Genomic DNA, 27,407 nt, shown 5'->3' on the forward strand with positions numbered 1-27,407 from the left:
CATCTAGACCTTGTAATCCAAGACCTTGGTTCCAGCCCCCCTACATCTTAAGACTTCCAAGCTCCATCTTTGGCCACGAGCCCTCTACCCTGGATCCTGCCCCTTCCATCTAGCTCTGTTCCTAGCTAAGCACAAAGTTCTCCATCTCTGCTGTGGGGGGTGTAGGTGAGGATGGAGAGACAGTTTTGCAGTCTTTGAGGGCAGTGATAGGCCTGTCCAGGGCCCCTGAGGCCCAGCTCTCCCTAACAGCCCTTCCCAGCACTGTCAGTACCTTAAGTGCCTGGAAGATTGTGGTTCTTTGAAGGATTTCTGGAGAGAATCTTTCCAGCTCCATAGGATGGATACACTATAGGTGACTCGGCTGTCCTTATGCTGGTCCTGACTGAAATTGCTTTCTCCTTTCCTGGTTTTCTTTTCTTTCCTTTCCTTTCCTTTCCTTTTCTTTTCTTTTCTTTCTTTCTTTTTTTTTTCTTTTTTCTTTTTTTAAGGCGAGGCAACCCTTGGTTGACCTCACAGATTGCAAAGACTTTGTCACCTTATGATTTCTTATTTTTTTATTTTTTATGCCTACAGCACCTGGTCTTCCTAGTTGGTCTCCTGTCCAAGTACTAACCAGGCCCAAGCCTGCTTAGCTTCTGAGATCAGGCAGGATCAAGCTTGTTCAGGGTAGCATGGCCGTACACACTCCATTCCTGGTTTTCATATGCTGGGGTAGAGAGCGCATCCTGGGAGTGGAATCCTGGAGTCTGGCCTGGGCCTCCTTCTCTCAGGGCCTCAGTGTCCTCAGCTAAGCTAAGGGTCTGGATGAGACAATTTCCCTTCCAGCCCTGATGCTCCTGATTCTGAACACCCTAGGAGTCTTAAAAAAAAAATGGAGGGAGAAATGTAAAAGATACAGGAAAGTACAAAGAATAATTAAACCATTGTACACATTTTATCCTATTTGCTTTGAGTCTTTTGCACCAGGATTCTAGTACTCAGGGTTCTAATGACCCAGATCCCACCACCCTGGGATTCTAATGACCTGGGATTCCAACATCCAAGGATTCTAAACGGAGGTGCACATGTGTGTTGGCTCTGTACTCATAATGTTGGGGAGAGAAGGCAGGAAGAAAGACTTAGGTCTTTCTACAGTGGCTACTCAGTAGATGGGTTAATTGGGATGAGAGGGTGGTTATTAAGAATCAAAGCTTCCAGAGGTTCTAAAATTCTGGAATCCTAGAGTCCTAAAGTTGGAGTAGATCTCAGAAGTTATACAGCCCAAAGCTTCAAGCCCTGTGCAACCTCTGCTTGACTTACCCTTGCTGTTAGCAGGCTCACTTTCTTCCAAGGCAGCCTCTTCCACTGCTGACTGGCTCCAAGTGTGTAAAAGACCTTTTATGTGTGTACGTCCAAATTCTGCTTCCTTGTAACTGCCGCATTGGTCTGTTCTTGGGGCCACACAAATCACATAGACTCCTCTGCTCCAGGACAGCTCTTTAAGTATTTAAAGTCAGTGCCTTAAGTCCTTGAGATTGTAGCATTTGTTGCATCTCTCAAGTGTTTCGTAGCCTTCCTCATTGCTTTGTCATGTTTTTTTGTGAGCTCATCTCAGCAGGAAGATGTGCCCTGAGTAGTGGAAGTGAACTTACAGGGTAGTTCCAGACCCATTTCTCTCGGTTGATTTATGCACTGAGCACGTAATTCTAGAACTCGGACACACGTTATTTTTGGTTATTGGCTAGTCTTGTTAAAGGTTGTGATTCTCTAGGCTAATTCTATAGCTTGGGCCCTAGGCAAGAAGCCCTGCACCTTTGAACAGTAAGCAGAGTTTTCTCTACCCTCTGGGCTTTCTATTAACTGCTCAAGCCTAACTCCTTAGCCTCTGACCCCATAAGGAAATTAAAGCCCTATAATCTAAATGATCTACCAACTTTGGTTAATTCTCTTATTTAACAGATATTTATTGACTTTCTATCATGTGCAAGTACTCTGCAAGGTGCTAAGCATCTAGACCAAGCTCTTGCCCTTTAGTGGGGGGAGGGGGGGGAAAACAGGCAAGAAACAACCTAAATTCTATAAAGAGAATTAAAACAGAATGATGTCCTCACAAATATAATGTGGAGAGAAAAAAGGAATACGTAACGTAGGATTCCATTCATATAAATTTCAAAGGCTAATCTGTGACATTAGAGGTCGAGACTGTAGGTGTGGGAGTGGTGACTGAAGAGTGTGTGAGGGGGATGCTGGTAATTTCGGTTTCTTGAACAGGGTGTGTTTACTTTGTGAAAATCCATCAGACTGTATAAGAATATTCACTGCAGCTCTGATTGTAATGGCAGAAAGACCAAGAAGAATCTGAAAGTCTGTCCAAAGGAAACCTGTTTTATTTCATCACATGGAAAAGTATCTGTAGGATAAATTCCTGAAAGGGGTTGCGCATTTGTAATTTTGATAGATGTTGCCAAATTTGGCCATGTATTTATAACAAAGTTTTCATGTAACATACATAAAGTTTGTATATCTTAAGAATACATCTCCATTAGTTTTACAGAATGCACACACCTGTGTAACCACCAATCAACTCAGAACATAGAGTGTTTCTTGCATTTCAAAGGCTTCTTGTGGCCCCTCCAGTCATTACCCTCCCTCAAAGGACCACTCTTCCATTTTTATTATCATATGTTAGTTTTGCTTGTTTTGAACCATATGTGGTTTAAAATTTAGCTTTGGAATTATTTTTATGTATTTTATGGAATACAGATACATCTCTGTATTTGGAACTGGTAGTCCATTGGTACAGAGAATTTCTCTATGTGAGCTCAGCCTGACATCTGCCTGGAATCCTGGCTTTGGGCCTCTGTAATTCTACATGACCACTGTCTAAGGTTCCAGGATCCTTTGATTCTCTGACTCTAAAATTCTGTGACATCACCAGGACCCGAATGGGGTGATAGACAGGAAAGCCTGGAAGTGCCCTGATACATTCTGAAGCCCATATCGGGCAGACTGAGTGCCAGCACCCCCAACTGCTTTTGAAAGTGGGGTGCGGGAGGGGGCTAAAAGTGGGAAGTTGGCTTCCCATGAATCTTAAATGTCAGAGTATGAAGGAGCTCCTAAATTTCCTCGATTTGCTACCTCTTCAGTCAAATCATTCCTTTATGCCTATGGTCCCAGGTCTGGTTTTCTTTACGTGTGACTCTGGGGCGATGGAGATAGAAGTAGGGGAAAGAGACAGCATCAGGGTACTTGCAGAGAGAAGTCTCGTTCTCTCTGCTTCTCTTTTTTGACCTGGTCTCTGACACGACTTCATTTGGCCTGCGCTTTTCTTTCTCTGGGCCCCAGGTTCCCTGGATGTATAAAGAGGGTTGGACTAAATAGTCCCAGAGGGCATTCTGTGGTTCCCCCTCTCTGAGTCTCCTTGCTTTCCATTCTAGGGTTGTGAGTCTTTTTCTGGGTGTATCATACTCCTTATGACTCAGTTTCTCTACCCAAGCTCCCCAGTCTTCCCAAATCTCTCACTGCTTTGTCCCTGCCCATGTCAGTCTCTGAATCCCAGCCTGTCTCAGTGGAGTGTCTCTCTTCAGCCTTTGTGCTCCCCTGACAATGGGAGGTAAAAATAGCCCAGGGGCTGTGCTGGTGGAGATAAAAGGGAATTTGCCTTTTGTGTCCTGTGGCCAGGCTGGGGGGGCTGTGACACGTGGAGATTGCTGACATAGCTCTCCTCCTCGCTGACCTTGACAGCGGCAATAAAAGGGGTAGCCCAGCTCCCAGCCCTCACCGTGGTGCTGAGGTGGGTGATCATGACTGGGGTTGGAGCAGAAGGGAGGGCAGGTGGGCTGGTGAGTGAGAGTGCCTGTGGGTTGGTATGAGTTTCTCCATATCTGTGAGAGAGGATGCTCTGGTGTTTTGAGAGTGTACGTGAGTGTTGGGGGCTCATCAGGGAGGAGCCCCAAAGAATCACCTAGTATTAGGCCTTGTGAGTTGTTGGATCATGCCCCAGTTGGAGGCTCCTGGCCCCTCAGTTCCTCCGTCATCGCCATCTTCCAGTGCCTGCTACCTTGGACTGCGTTGAACATCCAAGATTTCTAGTCTCTCATTCTCCACCTTTCATTGCCACTACCATGATGGATGTGAGTGAACTCGGGGAGTCCGCCCGCTACCTCCGCCAGGGCTACCAGGAGACGATGAAGGTGCACACTGTCCCATGGGATGGTAAGTAAAGGCAGAGGGGATACAGCTACAGAGAAGCCTTTATGGACTCAGACCAGGAGTGGGGAGGTGTGGTACTGAGCTCAGGACTGTGGAGCACGCACTCTGGCCTGACAGTTTTAGCCCTGCATCTTTCTCTCAGAGTCTGGGGTTCTGAAGCTAAGTTGTGTGTATATCACTGTGTTTGTAAGCAAGCCTCAGTATGCTCCTCTGTGAAATGGGACAGTATCACCTGCCCCTCCCCCTTTCTGTGGCTGCAGTCTGTGGCTAGAGCCTAAGGCCTCTGAGGTGAGAGAGATTGCTATGCATTCAGGCTGCCTCTGCGTGTCCACAAAACCTGTGCTGGAGTTATTTTTAGTGTTTTCCATGGAGCCGAAGCCTCTGTTTATTAGGGACAGGAATAAAGACTACTATTTATGACCTGATTTGCTCATAAGACAATAATAACAATAGCCAATGTGTATCAAGTGCTTATTGTGCGCCAGGCCCAGAGCAGATGACCTTCCATGCATGATCTCAGCAACCTGGGGAGGTGGGGAGCAGGGCCAGGGCCAGGTTCAGGGATGTGCCATTTCCGCAGTTGCAAAGGGCACTACCTTCAGTAGGGCCTCATGTGTGATTTTTAATAATTTTTTTAACAAGGGGGTCTGCAAGTTATATAGTTGGTCGTGACTAAGGCACTCGGCTAGTAAGTGGCAGGACAAGGAACAGAACCCAGTGGTCTGTAGCCTGAGTCTGTCCCTTTAACCACAATGAAATATGGGTTCCCTGAAGCTCTGGGGCCAGCTGGCCAGGCACGAAGGCATGCAAGATGCAGGAGACCTGCACTTAAGTCTTCAGCAAAATGGAGGAGGTGTAATCCCCCTAAGAATTATGTGCCTGACATTGAGGGCCGTTTCATATGGGGCTTCAGCAGATTCCCATAACATTTTGCCTTTGACGGAAGAGCCCCAGAGAGAATGAGAGATTTCCCGGAGGTCATAGGGCAAATATTGCTGAAGCAGGAAACTGAGCCCAAGTGTGTAATCCAGGGTGGTGAGAGACTTATCTCAGTCAGAGAATCCTCTGAGACCACGTCTAGGGACCCTCCCAGCTCTGAGTCTGGAAGGATCTTCTCTGGGTATTCCCGTGTCCTGACAGAGGGGCACCTGGAAGGGCACAGCTCTGTGGACATGGCTTGGGAACCCCAGCTGGATCCCCAACCCCTGGATGCCCCTCAGCCGGTCTCAAAGCCCCAGTACTCTCTCCCCCAACCCAGGGAAGAAGCGGGTCTGGATACCTGATGAACAGGATGCCTATGTGGAGGCTGAGGTCAAGTCGGAGGCGACTGGGGGCAGAGTCAGCGTGGAGACCAAAGACCAAAAGGTTTGGCTGCCCCCTTTCCCAGGGGTAGCGCCTTTGCCCCACTCCCCCCACCCCCGTGCATTTCTGTCAAGCGCGCTTTGTGTGAAAGGGGTTCTGAGAGCGTACAGGGGTGAGAGGCTGAGGTCAGTCGGTTCCTACCCACCCGCCACCCCACGATACGATCTCCCTGGCAGGTGCTGATGGTGCGCGAAGCCGAGCTGCAGCCCATGAACCCGCCCCGCTTTGACTTGCTGGAGGACATGGCCATGATGACGCACCTCAACGAGGCCTCGGTGCTGCACAACCTGCGCCAGCGTTATGCTCGCTGGATGATCTATGTGAGCCAGGAGTCCAGGAAGGGCCACGGGTGGGCGGTGTGCTTTGGACCGGGTCATAGCACGCAGGGTCTGGTTCAGAGGAAGAGCCACGGTGCTGTGGGGACCGAACCATGGGGAAGGGGCAGGGCTGTGCGGTGAGGGGCGGGGCTAGAGGTGGGGCAGGGCGAAGTAACGGGCGGGTGGGGCGGGGCTAGAGGTGGGGCTCTGGGGTCGTAGGGGCGGAGCGGTGGGGTTTGCGGCAAGAGGCTCGGTAATGGGTCTGAGGAGATGGAGAAGTGGGCTATGAGCAGGAAGAAGGGCTGGGATGGGGCTAGGACAGCCACAGAGGATATAGCATGGCATGTTAAGTGGCTCCTTGGGGAATATTACAAGGGTCACGGATTTGTGAAGGCCGGAATGGAAACCTGGCCTTTAACAATCCACTTCTACACTCTCTCCTCAGACTTACTCAGGCCTTTTCTGTGTCACCATCAACCCCTACAAATGGCTCCCGGTCTACACGCCCTCTGTGGTGGCCGCTTACAAGGGAAAGCGCCGCTCGGAGGCCCCACCACACATATATGCGGTGGCAGATAACGCCTACAATGACATGCTGCGCAGTAAGGGCCACCTGGACTCCTCTCCCTCTTCTTACCCAATACCCTTACCCCAGCTCTAGGGAAGCCTCTGTAAAGGACTCTTTCCCTCCACTTGCATTGCCCTCCTTTAGAAGCTGCTAGACACTCTAGCATAGCCATTCTGTCTCCCCAAGTGGTAGCTGGCCTGCAGTCTGGAGGATCCCATCTGGTCCTTCCCATTTCTGGCCCTGGATGGTGAGAGGCTGCCCCAGTGCCATGATACCCAAGGTGTTCCACCTGTGACTGGTCCCTCACCTTGACGAACTTCTCTATTTCCTTCTCTTTCCTCCAGACCGAGAAAACCAGTCCATGCTGATCACGTAAGTGTGAGGTTTTGGGGATGGGGTGGGAAATACTGTCCATCTGGCAGGAAGGGAGTGGAACTAAAATCATTTCTCAGGGTTGGTTCTAAAATGCTTATGCCAGGACTTTTACCACCTGGAGCCACTGTCCCAGCTGAAGCTAAATTGGAGCATGTTCCCTGTCTCCATTCTGGGCAGACATGTTAAGGGTGATGGGCAGGGAAGGGATACCCAAGCATCAGAGTGATCACCAGCCCTGATACCCCTTCTCCCCAGGGCTTGGAATCTTCTCCCACCTTGATCTCTTGGGAGTTCTGATTGCCTCAAGGGGGAGGGGGGCAGATTCCTTTCCCTTTCCTCCTTACCATATCCTTATCTCTGAATCTTATTTCTGATCCTTTGTTTGCCCCCATGGGAAAGTGGTAGAATTCTTACATGCCACGTTCATGTCCAGCCAAGCTAATATGAACGTTGTATATGTGTGTGTGCGTACAGTTTGGTGATTAAGAGCAAGGCCTTTGAAACCAGAAGGACCTGGGTTCACGTTCTGTGTTCACTTCCTGCTGGTGCCCTTGGGCCTCTGGGTGTCATCAGTAAAAGCAAAACAATCCTACCTAGCTACCATGCAGAGCTGTAAGGAGTCAGTGAGTTGGTGTACATGCCTGGCACACAGCAAGTACAGTCACATCACTTCTCTGAGGCCCATTTCCCTACTCATAAAATGGGGGTAATAATGTTGCCTACCTTACAGGATTTCTAAGGCTTAAATGAGCCAATACAGGTAAAGCACTTGGCCCAGCCCTTGGCACTAAGTTAGTGCTCAGGAAACAGTGACATCATGTGTGTTCTCATCTCACAGAGATGGTCTACACTGGCTTGCTTTGTAAATAACTCCAGCACCTCTGAGGGCTGATCTCTCCGAGAGTGGGGGTTTGAGTTGGGAGCTGGCCTGGGAGAAGGCAGAGGGGCCCTGCTTGAGGGGGTGGGACATTGGGGGGTGGGACGTTGGGAGGAATTAGATGGCCACATGGGTATTTGTGACTCATATTTGTGTCGTCCAAGCGGAGAGTCGGGGGCCGGTAAGACGGTTAACACCAAGCGGGTCATTCAGTACTTTGCCATCGTCGCTGCCCTGGGAGACGGGCCGGGCAAGAAGGCCGTAAGACTCGCCCACCTGGGCGCTGCTCCCCACTGCTTCTCACTGTTTTTCTTTTTTTTTTTTCTTTCTCTTCCTCTTCCCACCTTTTTTTTTTTTTTTTTTTTTTTTTTAAGTTGATTCCCCAGAGCCTCCAGCCCTGCCTGAGCCTCCCGCCCTGGTGGGGGACTCTGGCCTGAGCAAGGCTTGACCAGAGAGGCTGTGGCCACCTCTGCCACTCTGTGTGACCCAGTTCTGGGCCTGTCTCAATGTTTCACAGAGGGATGGGGCCACATTTCTATTCCTAAACTTTTAATATATTTTTCTGTCTCATCGTGACCTTCATATTTTTGAAAGAGTTTACCAGATAGGTCGCTTTTACTAAGAAGTGATTGTTTTCTTGGTTTTCATGCACTTAAGACGGTTACCTGCTGTCAGTCAAACAAGCAGGAAAGCTTATGTGGAGTTTTAGCCAGAGCGAAGGGTACCTGTCATTCCCAACAGCCAGATTAGGGGGCAGTTTTGCACCCTGTGACTTCTGCATGTTTTTTTTTTAATTTCCGAAACAATGGGGGACCAGTGTTTTGTTTTATCTTTGTTTTTGATTCCAACATTTGTTCATAGCCTCTGGGCCAGTTGTTCAGAGCTCTCCCTCTCCCCCATTCTACCCCAAACCTGGCTGTCTTTTCTTTCCAGAAGCCCAAGGCCTCCTCCTGCACAGCCCCCATTCCTGGTCCTGTTGAGCCTTGCTTTATTCTGGGGCATTTTTTTTTTTCTTTTTTCCACTTTAAGTTTATTTCATTTTTATTTTTGCCTTTTCCTTTTTCCCCTTTAATTTTCTTGGTATTTGATTTTTATTTCAGTTTTGGTTTTTTTGTTGTGGTGGTGGTTGTTTTTGTTGTTTTGTTTTGTTTTTGCTGTTGACATTTTGGTATTCATTCCTTTTTCTCCTTCCTATCCATTTTCTAAACCCCTAAAGTGTCTTTGAGGATGCTGCAGAAAGTTGGGGCTCGGTCCAGTAACAGAACTGGAGGGTAGGGAGAGGCCAGAGTTAGCAGTGCAGGGGCAGGGCAGTCCTGGGCAGAAAGGAGCCTGCACCATGTAGTCCGGGGGGTGAGTGTCAGGCAAGGGAGTTGGAGAAGAAGGCTGGCCCTCAGGGGCCATGGATGCCGGAACTTAAAAACCTTATCAACCCCCCTCCCTTTTGCCCCAAATTTGACTACATCTGCCAGAGGGAGCCCTGTTCAGAAGCCCTGGCCATGAGTGTGTGCAGTGGAGCCTGGGCAAGGGAGGTGCTGCCATTTCTCTCCTGCCTCCATCCTCCCAACAATATCTCTGGGGGGATTTTTAAGTCTTGGGCTCCCTGGAAGTGAGTGAATAACCAAAGTGCCCTGATGGCATGGTACTTGTCACTCTAGTATCCATTCCTTTTTCCCCTTTCTTTCCCAGCTGCTGGGATCCAAGGTAGGGAAGAGAAGGAAAGGAAAATGGAGGGAAGACAAGGAGAGGAAATAGGGTCAGGGGATCCTCTCAATTCAATGAGTCCCTCTAGGTGAGACATACAGGTGGCTTTGGGGGCCATGGGAGGCAGATGCCTGGGCTCAGTGCCTGTTCTGCCCCCCTCTTACTGTGTAGCCTTGAGCAGATCGCTTCCCTGTTCTGAGTCTTAGTTTTCTCATTTGCAAAATAGGGTGATAATATGCACCTGGAAGGTGCACCTAATCACAGTATAAAGGAGAAGCGTGGAGAAGAGCTGTCAGAGGGAGGTGAGGGTAGGAGATTTAGGCAAAAGATCTCTACCAGCCACAGAGCATCAGGGAAGCCTTCCTAGAGGAGGAGGCATTTGAGCTGGGCTCTGAAGGGGAGTAGATTTTAGCTTCTAGGGCTTGGGGCAGAGGCCACTTCCTGGAGTGTGGGAACTGTGGGGATGCGGAAGAGGCTAGGGACAGAGCTGGGGAGGTGGATAGGAGACCCCCAGACACAGCCCCCTGCCTCAGGACCCTGACTAGGGCCATGCTTGCTCCTACTTTCTAGCATTTCTCCTTGTAACAGTCCTGGGAGGGAGAGGCATGGGGTTTGGGGTGGGAGGCTATACACTTGGGTGACTAACATTCACTGTCCTGCTAACCGCTGCCACCCCTGGCCTGGTCAGACCTCACACCCTCTTACTTTATCTTCCTTCTCCCCCCAGCAATTTCTGGCCACAAAGACTGGGGTAAGTATGGAGCCAGTATAAGTGGGGCAGACAACAATTGTGAGGTCCTGGGGACCTCCCCACTTCCCTTTTCCAACCAGAGGTTGTCCGGAATGGGCTGATACCCAGAACCGAGGCTGCTCTGGTGTCCCAGTCAGTGAGCACCTCTCACCCCTGCAGGGTACCCTCGAGGATCAAATCATTGAGGCTAACCCTGCCATGGAGGCTTTTGGCAATGCCAAGACCCTGCGGAATGACAACTCGTCCCGCTTTGTGAGTGGCCACAGTGGGAGAGGTGGGTGGCTGGAGCAGGACCAGCAGCAAGGAGACACAAGGTCGGGGGAGCGGTCAGCAGATATGGCAGCTCCAGCTGGACCCCCTGACTGAGGCTGCTCCTCTGCCCACAGGGCAAGTTTATCCGAATTCACTTTGGTCCCTCTGGGAAGCTGGCATCTTCGGATATTGACAGCTGTGAGTTCTAGGGGAGAGTGTGGGAGGGCGGGGATGGGGACAGAGGCCTAGGCCTGAGTCTTTCCTCTAGGATTGAGCATCCATCATCAAGTCTTTGGGGCTCCTACCTGTTCCAGTTACTTCTTTCCATCCTCTGGCTACTGCCCAGCTCAGACCACCTCACCCCTCACCTGGAACATTCCACCAGCCTCCGCATAGTGTCCCAGCCTTCATTCCTCTCTTTGACCTTACACCCAGTGACCTTTTCATGGATACTAGTTTGACTACGTGGTGTTCCTGGTTAGAAACTTCTTCTAGATCATACCATCTTAAGATGGAGACCCAAATCTTTATTTGGCTCGTCAGACTCTTCATGATTGGGCCTTTACCCGACCCCCGTCTTTCCTCTGGCCCTAACAGGGTGGGCCTGTACCCTTCCTGCCCCAGCCTCATCTCTACACGTCAAGTCCCCATCCTTCCTGGAAGCCCCTCCTAACACCTTTCAGGGATTGTTGCCCATCCTGCCTCACCCAGCCCAGCTGCACAGACAGCAAGTGACCGGGCCCATGCACAGAGGGGCTCCCACACTGATCACTCCCCACCTTGGGACGCATGGCCAGGTCATGGTAGATAAGCTTGGGCATGTGGTGGCAAGGGCAGGGAATGTCGCAATTTTTGCCCTGACCGACCATGCGTAGACACACGGAGGCTCCACTCACACACACAGACACACCAGCACTGCTCTGGAGGAAAGGTGCGTGGTCATGGACGAAGGAATGAAAGCATAGATGAAAGAACGGGCAAATGAATACCCCCCCCTACACACACACACCCACATTTATACTCAGTTACACCCAGTGCACAAATGGATACACATTCCTACACTATGACGTGCACAAATGGAGAGACACCCTTCAGTATGTGCTGGCTTGTGTGCATACAGTGCCGCTACACACACCCCTACCTCTCACCGACACCTCTGCCCGGACCTCCTCAGCCCTGTTGGGTGACCCGTTCTGGGGAGGTGCAGGAGATGGTAGGTCAGTGCCTCCCTCTCTCCCAGATCTCCTGGAAAAGTCACGGGTGATCTTCCAGCTGCCTGGTGAGCGTGGCTACCACGTCTACTACCAGATCCTCTCAGGGAAGAAGCCAGAGCTGCAGGGTGAGGGCCAGGGATGGGTAGGGTGGGAGTCAGAGCTCACAGGGCTGGGCGCGAGTAGGGCTGCCTGGCCCCTTCCTGGCTCCCGTCAGACCAGAATGTCTGTTCCTTCACGTTCTGGGGTCTGTGACATCCCATTTTCCTCTGAGCCCCTTCTGTTTCTCCCCTCCTTTCCTGAGACTTCTGGTTATGGGTGAGCCCTCCCCTCATGTTAGGGATCAGACCCCTTAGTGCCACTGCCCTTGTGAGGTTGTCCCTCCTGCTGTCCTGAGACTAGAGATGCCTCACCCAGCACCAAGGGAGGACCAATGACTCTCTAGGTCCAGTTCCCCTTTCTTGAAAGCCCCTCGAGGGCAGAGTCTGGTCCTCCCTGTGCCCCAATACAGGGTCTGAGGCAGAGAGGTGGCCATGAGCTACGGTGGAGACATGAATGAGACATAGGGAATGGGGCTCATTTCTCAGAGAACCATAAAGAAAGAGAAGCCATGGACATGGATTTGGCATGAGAAACGCTACAGTGAAGTCCTGGGGCTCTAGAGTCTCCTGTGGGGCTGACTCCCAGAACCTACCAGGCCAGGATCGGGGTAGGAGGATAGCTGGGTGAACACAGCCAGACCTTCCTTCTCCACCCCATGTTCCCCAGACATGCTGCTTCTGTCTATGAACCCCTATGACTACCACTTCTGCAGCCAGGGTGTCATCACCGTGGACAACATGGATGACGGGGAGGAGCTCATGGCCACTGATGTACGTCTGTGGTGGGAGCAGAGCGGGGAGTCTGCAGTGTGGGCCACGTGAAGATGGGTGGAGATAGGGGCAGTTTCAATGCTCTTAGCTTGGCTAGACCCTGGAGGAGCCCAGAGTTCTCTGATCCCGACATCTCGGGCTGTCTCCTGCTGCAGCATGCCATGGACATCCTCGGCTTCAGTGTGGATGAGAAGTGTGCCTGCTATAAGATCGTGGGTGCCCTTCTGCACTTTGGCAACATGAAGTTCAAGCAGAAGCAGCGGGAAGAGCAGGCCGAGGCTGATGGCACCGAGAGTGAGGATTCCTGACCTTGATCCCAGTGTCCTGTCCGTGACCATTACTCTAACTCTTGTCAACAGTCTTTTACATCAGTCTTACCTGGCCCTTATTGTAATCTCTGACTTCTCAACTCCATACTATCACTTTCCTGAGCTGTACAATTTGCTAGCCCTGAACTTGCCCCTTGCAACTTCTCTATCCTATCACCAGGATAAGGCCAATTGAGACCCTAGGTGCTCAAATTCTTAGCTGCCTCCTCCTCATCTCACCCATGTGCTCTGCCAGGTGCTGACAAGGCTGCCTACTTGATGGGGGTCAATAGTGGGGACCTTCTCAAAGGCCTTCTGCACCCCCGAGTGCGTGTGGGTAACGAGTATGTGACTAAGAACCAGAGTGTAGAGCAGGTAAGCTGCTTGCAGGCCGGGGCCTACTTGGAGACAGCCTAGGCAGGGTCCCCTCCTTGCCCAGTGTCAGCCTAGCCTTCCCAAACTTCCAGGTGGTGTTTGCCGTGGGGGCTCTGGCCAAGGCCACGTATGACCGGCTGTTTCGGTGGCTGGTATCTCGGATCAACCAGACACTGGACACAAAGCTGCCCCGTCAGTTCTTCATTGGAGTCTTGGACATTGCTGGTTTTGAGATCTTTGAGGTGAGAGCTGGCCCACACCCCCAGGCTCTGTTCTCTCCAAGGTAGGGTACTATGAGTTGGTTGGGGTAGGAGCTCTGGGCTTTTGCCTGGGACATGGGTGAACTCGCACATCCCTGTTCCTCCCTGTCCCTGTCCACGAGGAGGCCTGCTGAGTCCGGCCCCTCCTTTAGTTTAACAGCTTTGAACAGCTCTGTATCAACTTCACCAACGAGAAGCTGCAGCAGTTCTTCAACCAGCACATGTTTGTGCTGGAGCAGGAGGAGTACAAGCGGGAGGGCATCGACTGGGTCTTCATTGACTTCGGCCTGGACCTGCAGCCCTGCATTGACCTCATCGAGAAGGTGGCGCCCAGGGCAAGCTCACTGCAACGAGGAGAGTGTGTGGGTGCAGTGAGTGAGCAGGAATGAGCGTGTGCTTGTATATGAGCGAGCACGTGCAGGCGCGTGATTGTGCATTGAAGTGAGCTTGTGCATGTGCGTGTGGCTGGGACCATGTCTCTACATGTGTCTGAATGGTAATGTGTGCAATAGGTGTGTTGGAGAGTAGGAAAGCATATTGGTGAGTATGTGTGAGCAGTATGTGTGTGTGATTGTGTATTCCAGCACATGGACAACAGCCCCTCATGGGTGGACCTAATTTTGCAGTTCACAAGGTCCTGTTGCAGCCACAATTTCGCTGGCCCCTCAGAACTATCCTGGGAGCAGGGCAGAGTAGGATGTTCTGGCTTATTTATTTGATTGTGAGACATTGCATATATCTGTCCATTGTACAAAGAATGGAGGAAAGAAAAATCAAGGAAAATTTGAAAAATCAGAAGTAAAGGGGGAAAAATGTTTCCTCAATTCTAACGCAACCAGAATCTCGACACTTTGGTCAGTTTCCTCCAAATCCTGTATCCTGGGCATCCGTTTTCTCTTATAGACACAGACTCATTTCTCCTCTTTTTCTCTAAAAATGTATTTTGAACGTTGAACGTTGTTAAAGATGCAATAGTTCACGCAGCAGATGATTTTCAGACAATGAGTTTCTGTAATCTCTTCCTGTTGTACATTTAGGTGGTTGACTGTTTGTTTGCTGTTAAAGCAGCAGAAAGTATTCATTTCCCCATTTTGCAGGTTAGGAAATTGAGGCTGAGAGAGGCCTAAGGGCCCCACAGCTAGTAAGTGAGGACGCCAGAATTTGAACTCTTGCTTTTTTTGAATGTACCGTGTGCGAGTGTGTATGAGATCACGGAGGTGGGGGATAAGTGAGTATAGAGATGTCAGTTTGAGTTCACCCACTTCTCATAAGAAAAGAACTCAGCTGCAAATCGTGCAGAAGGGGGGCTGGGACCAAGCCACAAACTTTTCTGTCTCTTAGAAGACAGGGCTCCTGGGTGCGGGTCTGGTCTCTGTTCTTTCAAGCAGGTGGCTAAGGTGCCGGTGGTCTGGGAATGCTCCCAGGAGGGGCTTTTTGGAGGATGGGCTGGCTTGTTGGAGGCCCTTCAACCTTGTTCCCTGTCCCCAGCCACTGGGCATCCTGTCCATCCTAGAGGAGGAGTGCATGTTCCCCAAGGCCTCAGATGCCAGCTTCCGGGCCAAGCTCTACGATAATCATGCAGGGAAGTCACCCAATTTCCAGCAGCCACGGCCTGACAAGAAGCGCAAATATCAGGCCCATTTTGAGGTGGTCCACTATGCGGGTGTGGTAGGTACCTACTGGAACCCCAGCTCTTTACCACTGTCCTCCTCTGGGTTCCCCTGCCTCTGCTCAGCACTCGTCTGATCTCTGCCAGGTGCCTTACAGCATCGTGGGCTGGCTGGAGAAAAACAAGGATCCCCTGAATGAGACAGTGGTCCCCATCTTCCAAAAATCTCAGAACAAGCTCTTAGCTACCCTCTATGAGAACTACGCAGGCTCCTGCTCCAGTGAGTACTAGATTGCCATTCTGCAGGGAACTCACAGAGTGATGTCCCCTGGAGTGACTGGTTCCCATGTCTCTTCTAGCTGAGCCCCCCAAGTCTGGGGTGAAAGAGAAGCGTAAAAAGGCAGCATCGTTCCAGACAGTTTCCCAGCTGCACAAGGTGAGGCCCAATCAGGGCCCCATGCAGGCCTCACCCTATAGCCTGCAGCCCGTCCTCACTCCCCACTCTGTCCCCTGCACCCTGGGCGGGCGGCCGTTAAGACTTGCAGTGATGTTTAACTCCTCTCCACGTGAACATCACAGCAAGTCTGTGCTGCTTCCCGTCCCCACGCTGCCTGGGCAGGGTTTGGGGATGGGGGGAGCCACAAGGGCCTGTGGGAGGGATGTGGGGGCATTGGGTGGGGGCGTGAAGCCCTTGGTGATGGTAACAGGGACCCATTCAAACAGAAGAAGGCAGAGGGTCACACAAACAGACTGAGAGGACACACGGAGGCACGCGGAGGTGCCTGGCTCCCAGTCCTTAACAGGCTGATCCACTGCGATCTCCAATTCTGCTTCTCTGCCCTGTGTGCTTTCTCCCCTCTCCCCACCTCCAGGAGAACCTCAACAAGCTGATGACTAACCTGCGGGCCACACAGCCCCACTTTGTCCGTTGCATTGTCCCAAACGAGAATAAGACCCCAGGTAGTCACCCTGGGGCTAGGTTGGCAGGGTAGGGCGGACGCTGAAGGAAGGGACCAGGGCGGGCTGGAAGCTGGGCCTTCCCCCTCCACAGAGCCTGCACAGCCTCCAAGTGAGCCCAGTGTCTGGACGGTTAGTCTTTCTTTGGGGCATGAAGGTGTGTCCATTTCCTTTAACTTTTGCCTTTAACTCCCACCACATCCAGGGGTCATGGATGCCTTCTTGGTGCTACACCAGCTGCGCTGCAATGGGGTTCTGGAGGGGATCCGGATTTGCCGCCAGGGCTTCCCCAACAGGCTGCTCTACGCTGACTTCCGGCAGCGGTGGGTGTCTTCCTGTTTAAGCCGGGCTCCTCCCCAGCCCCCTCTACACAGCCACCTTCCTTCTTCTTTGTCCTCCACCCCACATTTTAGAGCCAAACAGACAGTTCCAATCACTGAGGAAGATGCAGGGGGCCTGGGGAGGGGGCTGGGCAGGCTTCCCAGTGGGAAATGGTGGTGGCCGAGACCTGAGGGTGGGCTGGGGGGAGACACAAACAAGCTTGGGGTACATACTGGAGGTGCAGCCAACAGGCCTTGCTGATGAGTCAGATACAGAATAAGAAAGAAAAAGGCGAGGTGACTCCCAGGTGTTTGGCCTAAGCAGCTGGGGAGTCACTGGTAGAATTGCTGAGATACCAAAACAAGGTTTTTTTGATTCAGTGGGGGCGGGAGGGATGGCTGGGGGGAGGATAGTAGATTGAGCTCTACTTTGAACATGTCAAATCTGAAATGTCTCCAGCAGATATCCTAGAAGTGAAATTGAGGGGGAGACTAGATTTATTAAGCTGCAGCTCAGGGGGCAGGCAGAGCTGGAGGTAGATTTGGGAATTGAATGAGGGTTCGTGTGGATTTTATGTAACACCTGGCACTTACTGACCACTCAGTCAATACTCTTAGCTCCCTCCCCTTCCCTTCACCTGTTTGATTTTGACAAGCTACAAGCTGCATAAGTTCCCTCCCGTTTCAGAAGTGACCTGTGGTCATCCATGCTGACCGTTATACATGTGTGTCAATACAAATACTGTACATATGGGTGCATGCGCACACACACACACACACACACACACACACAGTGTGTGTGGGTTTGTTTTGTTCACGTAACCATATGTCTTGGAGGTTTTTCCTTATCAATACTCGTAAGTCTGCCTCATCACTTATTTTAAAAAAATTAAGACTTTATTTTTTTAGAGCAGTTTTAGGTTCACAGCAAAATTGAGGGGAAGGTATAGAGATTTCCCATATACCCCTGTCCCTACACATGCACAGCCTCCCCCGTGATCAACACCGCCCACCAGAGTGGGACATTCGTTGCCACTGATGATCCTACACTGACGCGCTGTTATCACCCAAAGCCCATAGTTTACCCTGGGGTTCTCTCTCGGTGTTATGCATTTTTTGGTTTTGAATGAATGTATATGTAGTGTCAACCATTTTGTTATGGCTGTAAAGTATCCCATAGTAGTGAACCCTGCTTTCTTTATCAGTCCCATAGTGAAGGGCCTTTTGTGTTTTTAGGGTTTGCCTTCACACTATGGCACAGCCAACCTGATCTGTATGGCCCTGGACACATGTGCAAGCGCGTCCACTTTAGAAGTAGATGTGCCAGAATTCTTGCTCTTGTTGGTTAGAATTCTCTCCCAAATGTTTGTGATATGCTATACGATATCACCTTTTTATAATTTTTACATTCTTAAAAAAAATTGTGTAAGTGCCACATGCCTTTCATAAGAACTACAGCCTCTTAAAGAACTTGACTACCAGATGCATTTAAACACAATCCAAAGTTCTTCAGCAGAATGCGCCCAGCCCCGGGGTCACGGTGCCTCCCCTGCCAGCTTGTTCGGTGTGTGTGCCCCTGCAGCCTCTGCTCCAGCCTCAGGGAGTCTCAGGAGTACCCCGCCACTCCCACCAGCCATCCCAGTCCTTGGCTCCCCATCCAGCCCCCTCCTCACCAGCCCTTCCCTGCTATCCCAGGTACCGCATCCTGAACCCCAGTGCCATCCCAGATGACACCTTCATGGACAGCAGGAAGGCCACAGAGAAGCTGCTGGGCTCGCTGGACATCGACAATACCCAATACCAGTTTGGCCACACCAAGGTCAGGGCACACAGGAGTTACCGCTGACCCCAGGTCACATTGGACAGGGGACGGGCTGGCAGTTGGAGGTTACACCTGCTTCTCCCCACCCCAGGTGTTCTTCAAGGCTGGGCTTCTAGGCGTCCTGGAGGAGCTCCGTGACCAGCGTCTGGCTAAGGTGTTGACGCTGCTGCAGGCACGCAGCCGGGGCCGCCTCATGCGCCTTGAGTACCAGCGCCTGCTTGGAGGCAGGTGGGTATGGCACAGGGCAGGAGATGAGTAGGGGTGCAGCCACTGTCCCTTGGCTCACAGAACCACCAGGCTCTCGGACCCCTGTTGTATTATCCTGTGGGTCAGATTACCCCTATGGCTGGTTGAGGGTGTCTCTGAAGGGGCAAAGTTCTGTTTTGTGCCCCTCAATCCCCAATTTCCATTTCCTCACCTCAAAAGTTGGTGTTGGAGCACCTGTCTCTCCACTCCACGCCATCCCAGAGAGTGGCCCAGAATAGTAATAAGGCATCTAGTGATTTCCAAGACTCTTCTAAGTGCCAGGCCCCAGGTAAAATACTTTGTTTGTGTTATCTAGGTTAAAGGAGGGGCAGACTTAAGAGGTAGATGCTGTTACCTCTGTTCAGCAGAGTGGATGCTGAGTCAAAGCAATCCTATCACAGCTGACAGGCTAACAGAGCGGGAGCAAGGAGGCTTTCCCACTCCTCCTGTCTTTAGGACACTTGCAGGAGCTGCCAGGATAGTCAAAGCTTGTGAGCTCCTGCCCTGGCAGCAGACCTGTGTGACCTTGGGCTTCTCACCTCAACCTCACCTGAGAAACAGAAGCATTAGGACCTACTCGAAAGGGCTATTGGGGAGATTCAATGGGATCACAAACTAAAGAGCTTGGTGCAATGCCTGGCCCCAGGGCAGACCTGTTACCACGAAGGGCACAGACAATATTGAGCCTGTTTGCCACCTCTTGCTGCCCCTCCCCAGGGATGCCCTGTTCACCATCCAGTGGAACATCCGAGCCTTCAATGCTGTCAAGAATTGGTCATGGATGAAGCTCTTTTTTAAGATGAAGCCACTACTGCGCTCGGCACAGGCTGAGGAGGAGCTGGCGGCCCTGCGGGCTGAGCTGCGGGGGCTGCGAGGGGCACTGGCCGCTGCGGAGGCCAAGCGCCAGGAGCTGGAAGAGACACACGTCAGTGTCACCCAGGAGAAGAATGACCTGGCTCTGCAGTTGCAGGCAGTGAGTGGGGGAGGGGGTGGGCTTTCCCTAAGTGACCTGGTGCCAGGCACCCCCAGTGGACCCTAGGTTACTCTAAAGAAATACTACCAGACCAAGTGTGCTCTGGGCACCCAGGCCTTACCTGGATCTTTCTTCTTACTACAGAGGTGCCAGATGGGGCTGAAGTGCCATGCTCAGCCTCCTACCTCCCCAGCCATGGGCTCAGTCTGTTGACGTGTCCTAATGCTCCACCCCCCATGCCATCTTGGCTTCTTGCTAAAGCTGCAATGAAGTCCCAGCTCTCCCCTTTTTGCTGTCCCTGAAACAGATCTCTGCTCCCTTCTCTGGTTAAGGGCCATGGGAACCCATGGCAGGTAATGGTAATAACCAGAGGTCAGGGGTCAAGGGTCTGGAATCTCTCCAAGCTCACAGAGCCATTCTTTCATTCAGCAAATATGCTGAGTGTCACCTGTGTGCCAGGCTAACTCTGGAGATATACTGGTGGGAAGACAGAGATGGGTCTCTGGTCACAAAACTCCCAGATAGTGCAGGAGACCGTTCGACAGCCAGGCAGTGAGGAAACAATGAAGTGGGAGAGGATACCTGAGCCCTCCATGGTCGTGCAGGGCTTGGCATACCCACTGCTCCCCACCCCACCCCTCCAAAGGCTTCAGCCCAGCGCTTCTTCCCTAGAGCCCTTGTTTGGGCCTCACTCTGGGTGGCCCCCAGCCTGTCTCATGTTCCCCTCTTGATGGTGCCACCTCTACCCCAGCCTGTCCATTCCTCCACCTGAGGCCTCATCCTTCATGAGCCTCTTCAGAGCCAAGAGCAGGTCATAGTCATTCCTTGGTCCCTAGAGTCCAGCTGAGCATGGGTGTCAAACCTTTGCATGGACAAATGAACTTTCCTCTCCAGGGCCTGGCCTGGTGTCCCTCAGCTGGTTTACCTGGCCCTGCCTCAAATCTGCCCCATTCCTGTACCTCCTGCAGGAGCAGGACAACTTGGCAGATGCTGAGGAGCGCTGCCACTTGCTAATCAAGTCCAAGGTGCAGCTTGAGGCCAAGGTGAAGGAGATGAGCGAGCGGCTAGAGGACGAGGAGGAAGTGAACGCTGACCTGGCCGCCCGCCGGCGCAAGCTGGAAGATGAGTGCACGGAGCTCAAGAAGGACATCGATGACCTGGAGCTGACGCTGGCCAAGGCTGAGAAGGAGAAGCAAGCCACTGAGAACAAGGTGGGGCTGGGTGGGCTGTGGGGAAAGGCCCAGAGTCAGTGGACTGGCTTTAGGGCCAGGCAGCCTCAGATCCCACTCCTGGCTCTGCCAGGCCCATTATGTAACCCTTGGGCCTGAATTTCCTGTGGGCCTGAATTTCCTCACCTGCCAAATGGGGTTAATAGCAGCACTTACCTCATTAGGGTGGTTAAGGATTCAGTGTGTAACTAGCCTTTGCTAATACTCATCACAAGGCCTAAGATGCAGTAGGTGCTCAGCAAATCGTGGATTGCAAGCTCCTGGAAGGCAGGAACCCCAGGCGCCTTCCCATGCCTTCTACCATTGAACCCTTTCGACAGCCCCATGTGGTTCACAGGACTTGGAGTACTGACTCCAGGAGGGAAAGTGAGGCCCGGGAGTGAAAGCTGCTATTCAGGTTCTCCCAGGTGCTCACTGAGGAAGGACTAGGAAACAGCCATTGTGAACACCTGCTGAAACCACAAAGAGCCGGCACTTACCGCTCTGTCCCTCTGGGCTGGGCACTGTGCGAAGGGCTTTGTGAGCATTTGCTCATTAATCCCTTGCACAACTTGAGGAGGATGGTACTGTCATCCTTTAAGGATGAAGAAATGAGAGTCAGAGTGAAGTGACTTGCCCAAGGTCCCCTTGCTGGAAGGGGTGGTTGCTGTGACCTGGCATGGTGGCTGCTCAGACCAGGCTATGGAGGGACATTCCAATGGTGACCCTGGCCTTGGCACAGGTGAAGAACCTGACAGAGGAGATGGCAGCACTGGATGAGTCAGTGGCCCGGCTGACCAAAGAGAAGAAGGCATTGCAGGAGGCCCACCAGCAGGCCCTGGGTGACCTGCAGGCCGAGGAGGACCGTGTGAGCGCACTGGCCAAGGCCAAGCTCCGGCTGGAGCAGCAGGTGGAAGATGTGAGTCAGGGCCACAGCAGAGGGCTGTGTGGTGGCACCAGAAAAGCTGAGATGGTGACTGGCTGGGCCGAGTGGCTGAGCATGTCTGCCTCACTCTGCTCCACAGCTGGAGTGTTCCCTGGAGCAGGAGAAGAAGCTGCGCATGGACACAGAGCGAGCCAAGCGCAAGCTGGAGGGTGACCTGAAGCTGACACAGGAGTCAGTGACAGATGCTGCCCAAGACAAGCAGCAGCTGGAGGAGCAGCTCAAGAAGTAGGCATGGGGTGGACAGCAGACCCGACCCCCAGGGGTCTCCCGAGCCTGCACCCACTTCTCAGTTTCACTCCCACATAAGGTGGAGGGTTGAGAGATGGGGCTCACTAGGGTGCCAGGGGTAGTGTCCTGCCCTCTCTGGACCTAGAGCCCCAGCCAGGCTCAGGGTTCAGGGCTTGAGAGGGAACACAGGAGCAAGGTCACATAGGGCTGCTCTGGGTACAGATTGCCTCAGGCAGGGTGTGTGCTGCGGGGTGCCGGGGGACCCTAAGCAGGTTGATGGAAGTTAGGACTAGGGCAGGCTCATGTCCCCCTGTAACCTCCAGGAAGGACTCCGAGTTGAGCCAGTTGAACCTGCGAGTGGAGGATGAGCAGCTCCTCGGAGCCCAGCTGCAGAAGAAGATCAAGGAGCTGCAGGTGTGTGGGGGACTGGGGTGGGAAGGGATTGGGGTGAGAGGCCCACAGAGGTGACAGCTGCTGCTGGCTGTCCCCAGGCTCGGGCGGAGGAGCTGGAAGAGGAGCTGGAGGCAGAGCGGGCTGCCCGAGCCCGTGTGGAGAAGCAGCGGGCGGAGGCAGCCCGGGAGCTGGAGGAGCTGAGCGAGCGGCTGGAGGAGGCTGGCGGCACGTCCGCAGGGCAGCGCGAGGGCTGCCGCAAGCGCGAGGCTGAGCTGGGGCGGCTGCGGCGGGAACTGGAGGAGGCAGCACTGCGGCATGAGGCCACGGTGGCTGCCCTGCGGCGCAAGCAGGCGGAGAGCGCAGCTGAGCTGGGCGAGCAGGTGGACAGCCTGCAGCGCGTGCGGCAGAAGCTGGAAAAAGAAAAGAGCGAGCTCCGCATGGAGGTGGATGACCTGGGTACCAGCGTCGAGACTCTGGCCCGTGGCAAGGTGTCTGCCTCCTTTCAGACCCTAACCTCTGACCTGCCTTCAGCATCCTCTCCTGACCCCTCGCTCTGTTCCCATAGCCATCTTGACTCTAATTCTGCCTCCAAAGGCAGACCCCAGCCTCTAACACTTGACCTCCATCATGCCAATACTGATCCCATGCTAGTCTTGATCATATAATGGACCCTGACCCCTGACCCATCCACCTGGCATCCAACCCCAACCCCACACCAGTCTGACCTCAAAACCTGACTGAAACTCTATGCTCTGACTATAGGTCATTTCTGATCCAGCATCCAATTCCAGCCTCTCATCCCTTGACCTGTGAATTCTGACCTAATAGCTGTCCTGTATCCCTACACCCAGTGTTGACTCCTGACTTTTGTAACAGCTGGCCTCTGACCACTGTCCCCAGCTGACTTTGGACTTTAGTATCCTAACCTCACTCTGACCCACCAGCCTCAGGACTAGTCCAGACCTCTCACTTCTGATGCTCATCTTTTAAGCCATAGGCCAGCACTAGAATCTGACCTTGAACTTGTGGTTCTACTCTCCCTTTGATTTCTGGGCCCATGTTTAGTCTTCTAGTTCGCTATCCCAAGTCCTAGTCTAATAAGCAGCTGTAGATCTGCCCTCTGATTCACAAACTTGTCCTGACTCCTGACCGTGGATCCCAGGCCAGTGCAGAGAAGCTGTGCCGGGCCTACGAGGATCAGCTGAGTGAGGCCAAGATCAAGGTGGAGGAACTGCAACGTCAGCTGGCGGATGCGAGCACCCAGCGTGGGCGACTTCAAACTGAGAGCGGTGAGGCCAGGGGCTCAGCTGGGCCCCCTGGGGCCTCGTTGCTGCCCCTCACCTGCCTGACCTGCCACCTCACCCCTTGGCCTGCAGGGGAGCTGAGCCGCCTGCTTGAGGAGAAGGAGTCTCTGCTTAGCCAGCTGAGCCGTGGGAAGGCCTCAGCCACTCAGAGCCTGGAGGAACTGCGGAGGCAGCTGGAGGAGGAGAGCAAGGTTGGCTGGCCATTGGCTGCCACACAGCAGGCAAGGTGGGCACCAGGGCCACTGGCCCGGCCTGATGCTGAGGTCACTGGGGTCCCTGCAGGCCAAGAGTGCGCTGGCCCACGCTGTGCAGGCCTTGCGGCATGACTGCGACCTCCTGCGAGAGCAGCATGAAGAAGAGGCCGAGGCCCAGGCTGAGTTGCAGCGGCTGCTGTCCAAAGCCAATGCTGAGGTGGCCCAGTGGAGGAGCAAGTATGAGGCAGACGCCATCCAGAGGACTGAGGAGCTGGAGGAGGCCAAGTGAGTGCCTTACCAGCCAGGCCATCACTACACTGGAGTGACGCCTGTGCCTGAGCCCTGTTGGGGTGAGGGGGAAGATGTAGGGGCCATTATTTTGCTAGCCTCCCTCTGCTACACAGTCCATACTCTGTCTGCTACTGTGGCCTAGAAAGAAGCTGGCACTTCGGCTTCAGGAGGCAGAGGAGGGGGTCGAAGCTGCACATGCCAAGTGCTCATCGCTGGAGAAGGCCAAGCTGCGACTGCAGACAGAGTCGGAGGACGTGACCCTGGAGCTGGAGCGGGCGACTTCAGCAGCTGCTGCACTGGACAAGAAGCAGCGGCACTTGGAGAGGGCACTGGAGGAGCGGCGGCGGCAAGAGGAGGAGACACAGCGGGAGCTGGAGGCAGCCCAGAGGGAGGCCCGCAGCCTTGGCACTGAGCTCTTCCGGCTGCGGCATAGCCACGAGGAGGCTCTTGAGGCCCTGGAGACACTCAAGCGGGAGAACAAGAACCTACAGGGTATGACACACCCCAGGGTCAGAGAACTGCTCTGGGATCATCAGGAGTACCTTGGAGTCACACAGGGTGCCCTGGTGAGGTCACCCTGGGATTAGGGTTGGAGGATGAGCCATGGGAGTGGCTCCTCAGTGCCCTGTCCACTTTGTAGAGGAGATCAGTGACCTCACGGATCACGTCAGCCTCAGTGGGAAGAGCATCCAGGAGCTGGAGAAAGCCAAGAAGGCGCTGGAAGGGGAGAAGAGCGAACTCCAGGCCGCACTGGAGGAGGCCGAGGTGGGAGGCCGGCCACAGGGGTGGGGTGGACACTGACCTGCTGCTTCCCCAGCCTCCCTCCTCCCTTAAGACATGTTCAGGGTCCCCAGGCCTACAATGCCTACTCTGCACCCCAGGGGGCGCTGGAGCTGGAAGAAACCAAGACTCTGCGGATCCAGCTGGAGCTATCCCAAGTCAAGGCTGAGGTGGACCGGAAACTGGCAGAGAAAGAGGAGGAGTGCGCTAACCTGAGGTATGGGACGGGCCATTCCTCCCCTACCACACAAGGGTTCATCCGCCCTCCCCAGGGCTAACTGCCTCTCCCATCCCAGCCACCTGAGGAAAAAAGAAGGAAAGTGTGCCGAGCCTCCATTGTGTGCACAAACTGGCACCGACACTGCTTTGCCCCTCCCACTCGACTTTCTCAGGTCCGGGTTATTGTCTGGAGGTGAACCTCCGGGAGGCTACAGGACTTGCCAACGAGGGGACACAGTGGGGGTAGAGTCAGAGTTCAGCCCGTGTCTGTGTGCTCTAGAGCCTCACTCGTCTGTGAACTTGCTCCAACGGGCAACAGGCAGTCACAAGGGGCTTAAAAGCAGGGGATACGTTCACATTTCCAGCATTCTTGGGTGTTTGTAAGAACAGTGTGGTACCTGCACCCACCTGCTTTTACAAGGCCAAAACCCCACCCCCTTCAATCTCCTTCTCCTAGGCGCAACCACCAGCGGGCAGTCGAGTCTCTGCAGGCCTCCCTGGATGCAGAGACACGGGCCCGCAACGAGGCACTGCGGCTCAAGAAGAAAATGGAGGGTGACCTCAATGACCTGGAGCTGCAGTTAGGCCATGCCACCCGCCAGGCCATGGAGGCACAGGCAGCCACACGGCTCTTACAGGCCCAACTTAAGGAGGAGCAGGCAGGGCGGGATGAGGAGCAGCGGCTGGCAGCCGAGCTCCGAGAGCAGGCACAGGCCCTGGAGCGGCGGGCCGCACTGCTGGCCGGGGAGCTGGAAGAGCTTCGGGCTGCCCTGGAGCAGGGCGAGCGCAGCCGCCGGCTGGCAGAACAAGAACTGCTGGAGGCCACAGAGCGTCTCAACCTGCTGCATTCACAGGTGGGGACAGGGATTCACAGGGATGTGTGGGGTAGCCACCTGCTGGCTGGCTCTGAGGCTCTGCTTCCCCCCAGAACACAGGCCTCCTGAACCAGAAAAAGAAGCTAGAGGTGGATCTGGCCCAGCTGAGTGGAGAGGTGGAGGAGGCTGCTCAGGAGAGGCGAGAAGCTGAGGAGAAGGCCAAAAAGGCCATTACCGACGTGAGGCTGGGCTGGGAAGAGAGCCCAAAGGAATGTCCAGAGACTGGCCACCTCCTGACCTTGCCACATTCTCCCCCATAGGCAGCCATGATGGCTGAGGAGCTGAAGAAGGAGCAAGACACCAGTGCACACCTGGAGCGGATGAAGAAGACACTGGAGCAGACGGTGCGGGAGCTACAGGCACGGCTTGAGGAGGCTGAACAAGCTGCCCTCCGTGGCGGGAAGAAACAGGTGCAGAAGCTGGAGGCCAAGGTGTGTATAGCTCCCTGTCCCTTCCCCTGCACGGTGACCAGCCCAAGGGCAGGCTTGGAGCATCAGGCCCATCCCCTGGCTGCTCACAGGTCCGGGAGCTGGAGGCCGAGCTCGATGCTGAGCAAAAGAAGCATGCGGAGGCCCTCAAGGGGGTGCGGAAACATGAGCGCCGGGTCAAGGAACTTGCATACCAGGTGGGTGACAAGGTCCATCTCAAGGGATGGCCTGGGAGCTGGTCCCTTCTGGGCAAGACTTGAGTCCCTCTGCCTGTGCAGGCTGAGGAGGACAGGAAGAACCTGGCTCGCATGCAGGACCTGGTGGACAAGCTGCAGAGCAAGGTCAAGAGCTACAAACGGCAGTTTGAAGAGGCGGTGAGTACACCAGGTCTGGGCCCCGGGGCCTGGTACTGGTCAGGACACCTGTGGTAACCCAGCTGCAGTGCTGGCTCCAAGCTCTGCAGCCAGGTGAGATGCCGGCAATAGTCAGCCCTGCTCCATTTGAGTCATGGCTTCCCGAGTGTTAGCTTTCTGCGTAGGCAGGCTGCCCTAAAGGGCAGTGACCCTGATGTCCCAGTAGGAAGTTTCTAACAGCAAAAGATGAGACCCAGCTCTGTCTCTGAAGGGACCCCATGTGCTTTCCTCTTCTGGGCCAAGTCTGGCACATGGGCACTTCTGGAAGGAATGTTTCCACCCCCTCCTTCCTGCTCTGGGTACTAGTGAGCGGGGAGAAGGGCCACAGGTAGTGGTGGTGGAAGCACAGCTGAAGACCAGGAGAAGCCAGCCCCCTTCTGGGGATGGGATGGGGACCAGACTGACCATCTCAGTTACCAAAGGGTGACCCCTCCTGCCTCCGCCTCCAGGAGCAGCAGGCTAACACCAACCTGGCCAAGTACCGCAAGGCCCAGCATGAGTTGGATGACGCGGAGGAACGGGCAGATATGGCAGAAACCCAGGCCAACAAGCTGCGGGCGCGGACCCGGGATGCCCTGGGACCCAAGGTAAGAGGCAGCCGGGGTCACCACCCTGTCCCCTGCATGGCAGTGCAGGTGTTACAGCTCATTCAGCCACCCTTCTTTCCCTCAGCACAAGGAGTGATGCCTGAACCCCTGGGCTCTGAAGAGGAATGCCTGCCATCTGCCCCTCACCTGACATCCTATCTTTATCTTCATCTGCTGAGCCCTGAATAAACATC

The 27,407-nt window shown here is 53.7% G+C and overlaps 1 protein-coding gene and 1 pseudogene across 1 annotated transcript; one reads left to right on the plus strand and one right to left on the minus strand.

The window, feature by feature from the left end:
* Nucleotides 1–564: 564 nt before the first annotated feature.
* LOC111730869 lies at nucleotides 565–683 on the minus strand (annotated as a pseudogene).
* Nucleotides 684–4,088: 3,405 nt separating this feature from the next.
* MYH7B (myosin heavy chain 7B) lies at nucleotides 4,089–27,407 on the plus strand. The gene is made up of 40 exons (XM_023522191.1): nucleotides 4,089–4,194; nucleotides 5,450–5,556; nucleotides 5,730–5,873; nucleotides 6,316–6,472; nucleotides 6,783–6,810; nucleotides 7,855–7,951; nucleotides 10,119–10,142; nucleotides 10,302–10,394; nucleotides 10,529–10,592; nucleotides 11,635–11,733; nucleotides 12,374–12,477; nucleotides 12,633–12,771; nucleotides 13,042–13,160; nucleotides 13,253–13,402; nucleotides 13,573–13,743; nucleotides 14,909–15,088; nucleotides 15,177–15,309; nucleotides 15,389–15,465; nucleotides 15,902–15,989; nucleotides 16,192–16,309; nucleotides 18,002–18,125; nucleotides 18,220–18,356; nucleotides 19,092–19,347; nucleotides 20,316–20,558; nucleotides 21,298–21,474; nucleotides 21,581–21,726; nucleotides 22,053–22,143; nucleotides 22,221–22,610; nucleotides 23,285–23,411; nucleotides 23,499–23,617; nucleotides 23,709–23,905; nucleotides 24,054–24,403; nucleotides 24,552–24,676; nucleotides 24,793–24,908; nucleotides 25,368–25,764; nucleotides 25,839–25,964; nucleotides 26,046–26,216; nucleotides 26,306–26,410; nucleotides 26,492–26,587; nucleotides 27,076–27,407. The coding sequence occupies exons 1-40, from the start codon at nucleotides 4,104–4,106 to the stop codon at nucleotides 27,400–27,402; spliced, it is 6,003 nt and encodes a 2,000-aa protein (XP_023377959.1). The 5' UTR covers nucleotides 4,089–4,103; the 3' UTR covers nucleotides 27,403–27,407.

The sequence above is a fragment of the Pteropus vampyrus genome, unplaced genomic scaffold (genome assembly GCF_000151845.1).
Source record: "Pteropus vampyrus isolate Shadow unplaced genomic scaffold, Pvam_2.0 Scaffold336, whole genome shotgun sequence".
In the NCBI taxonomy this organism is placed as follows: Eukaryota; Metazoa; Chordata; class Mammalia; order Chiroptera; family Pteropodidae; genus Pteropus; species Pteropus vampyrus.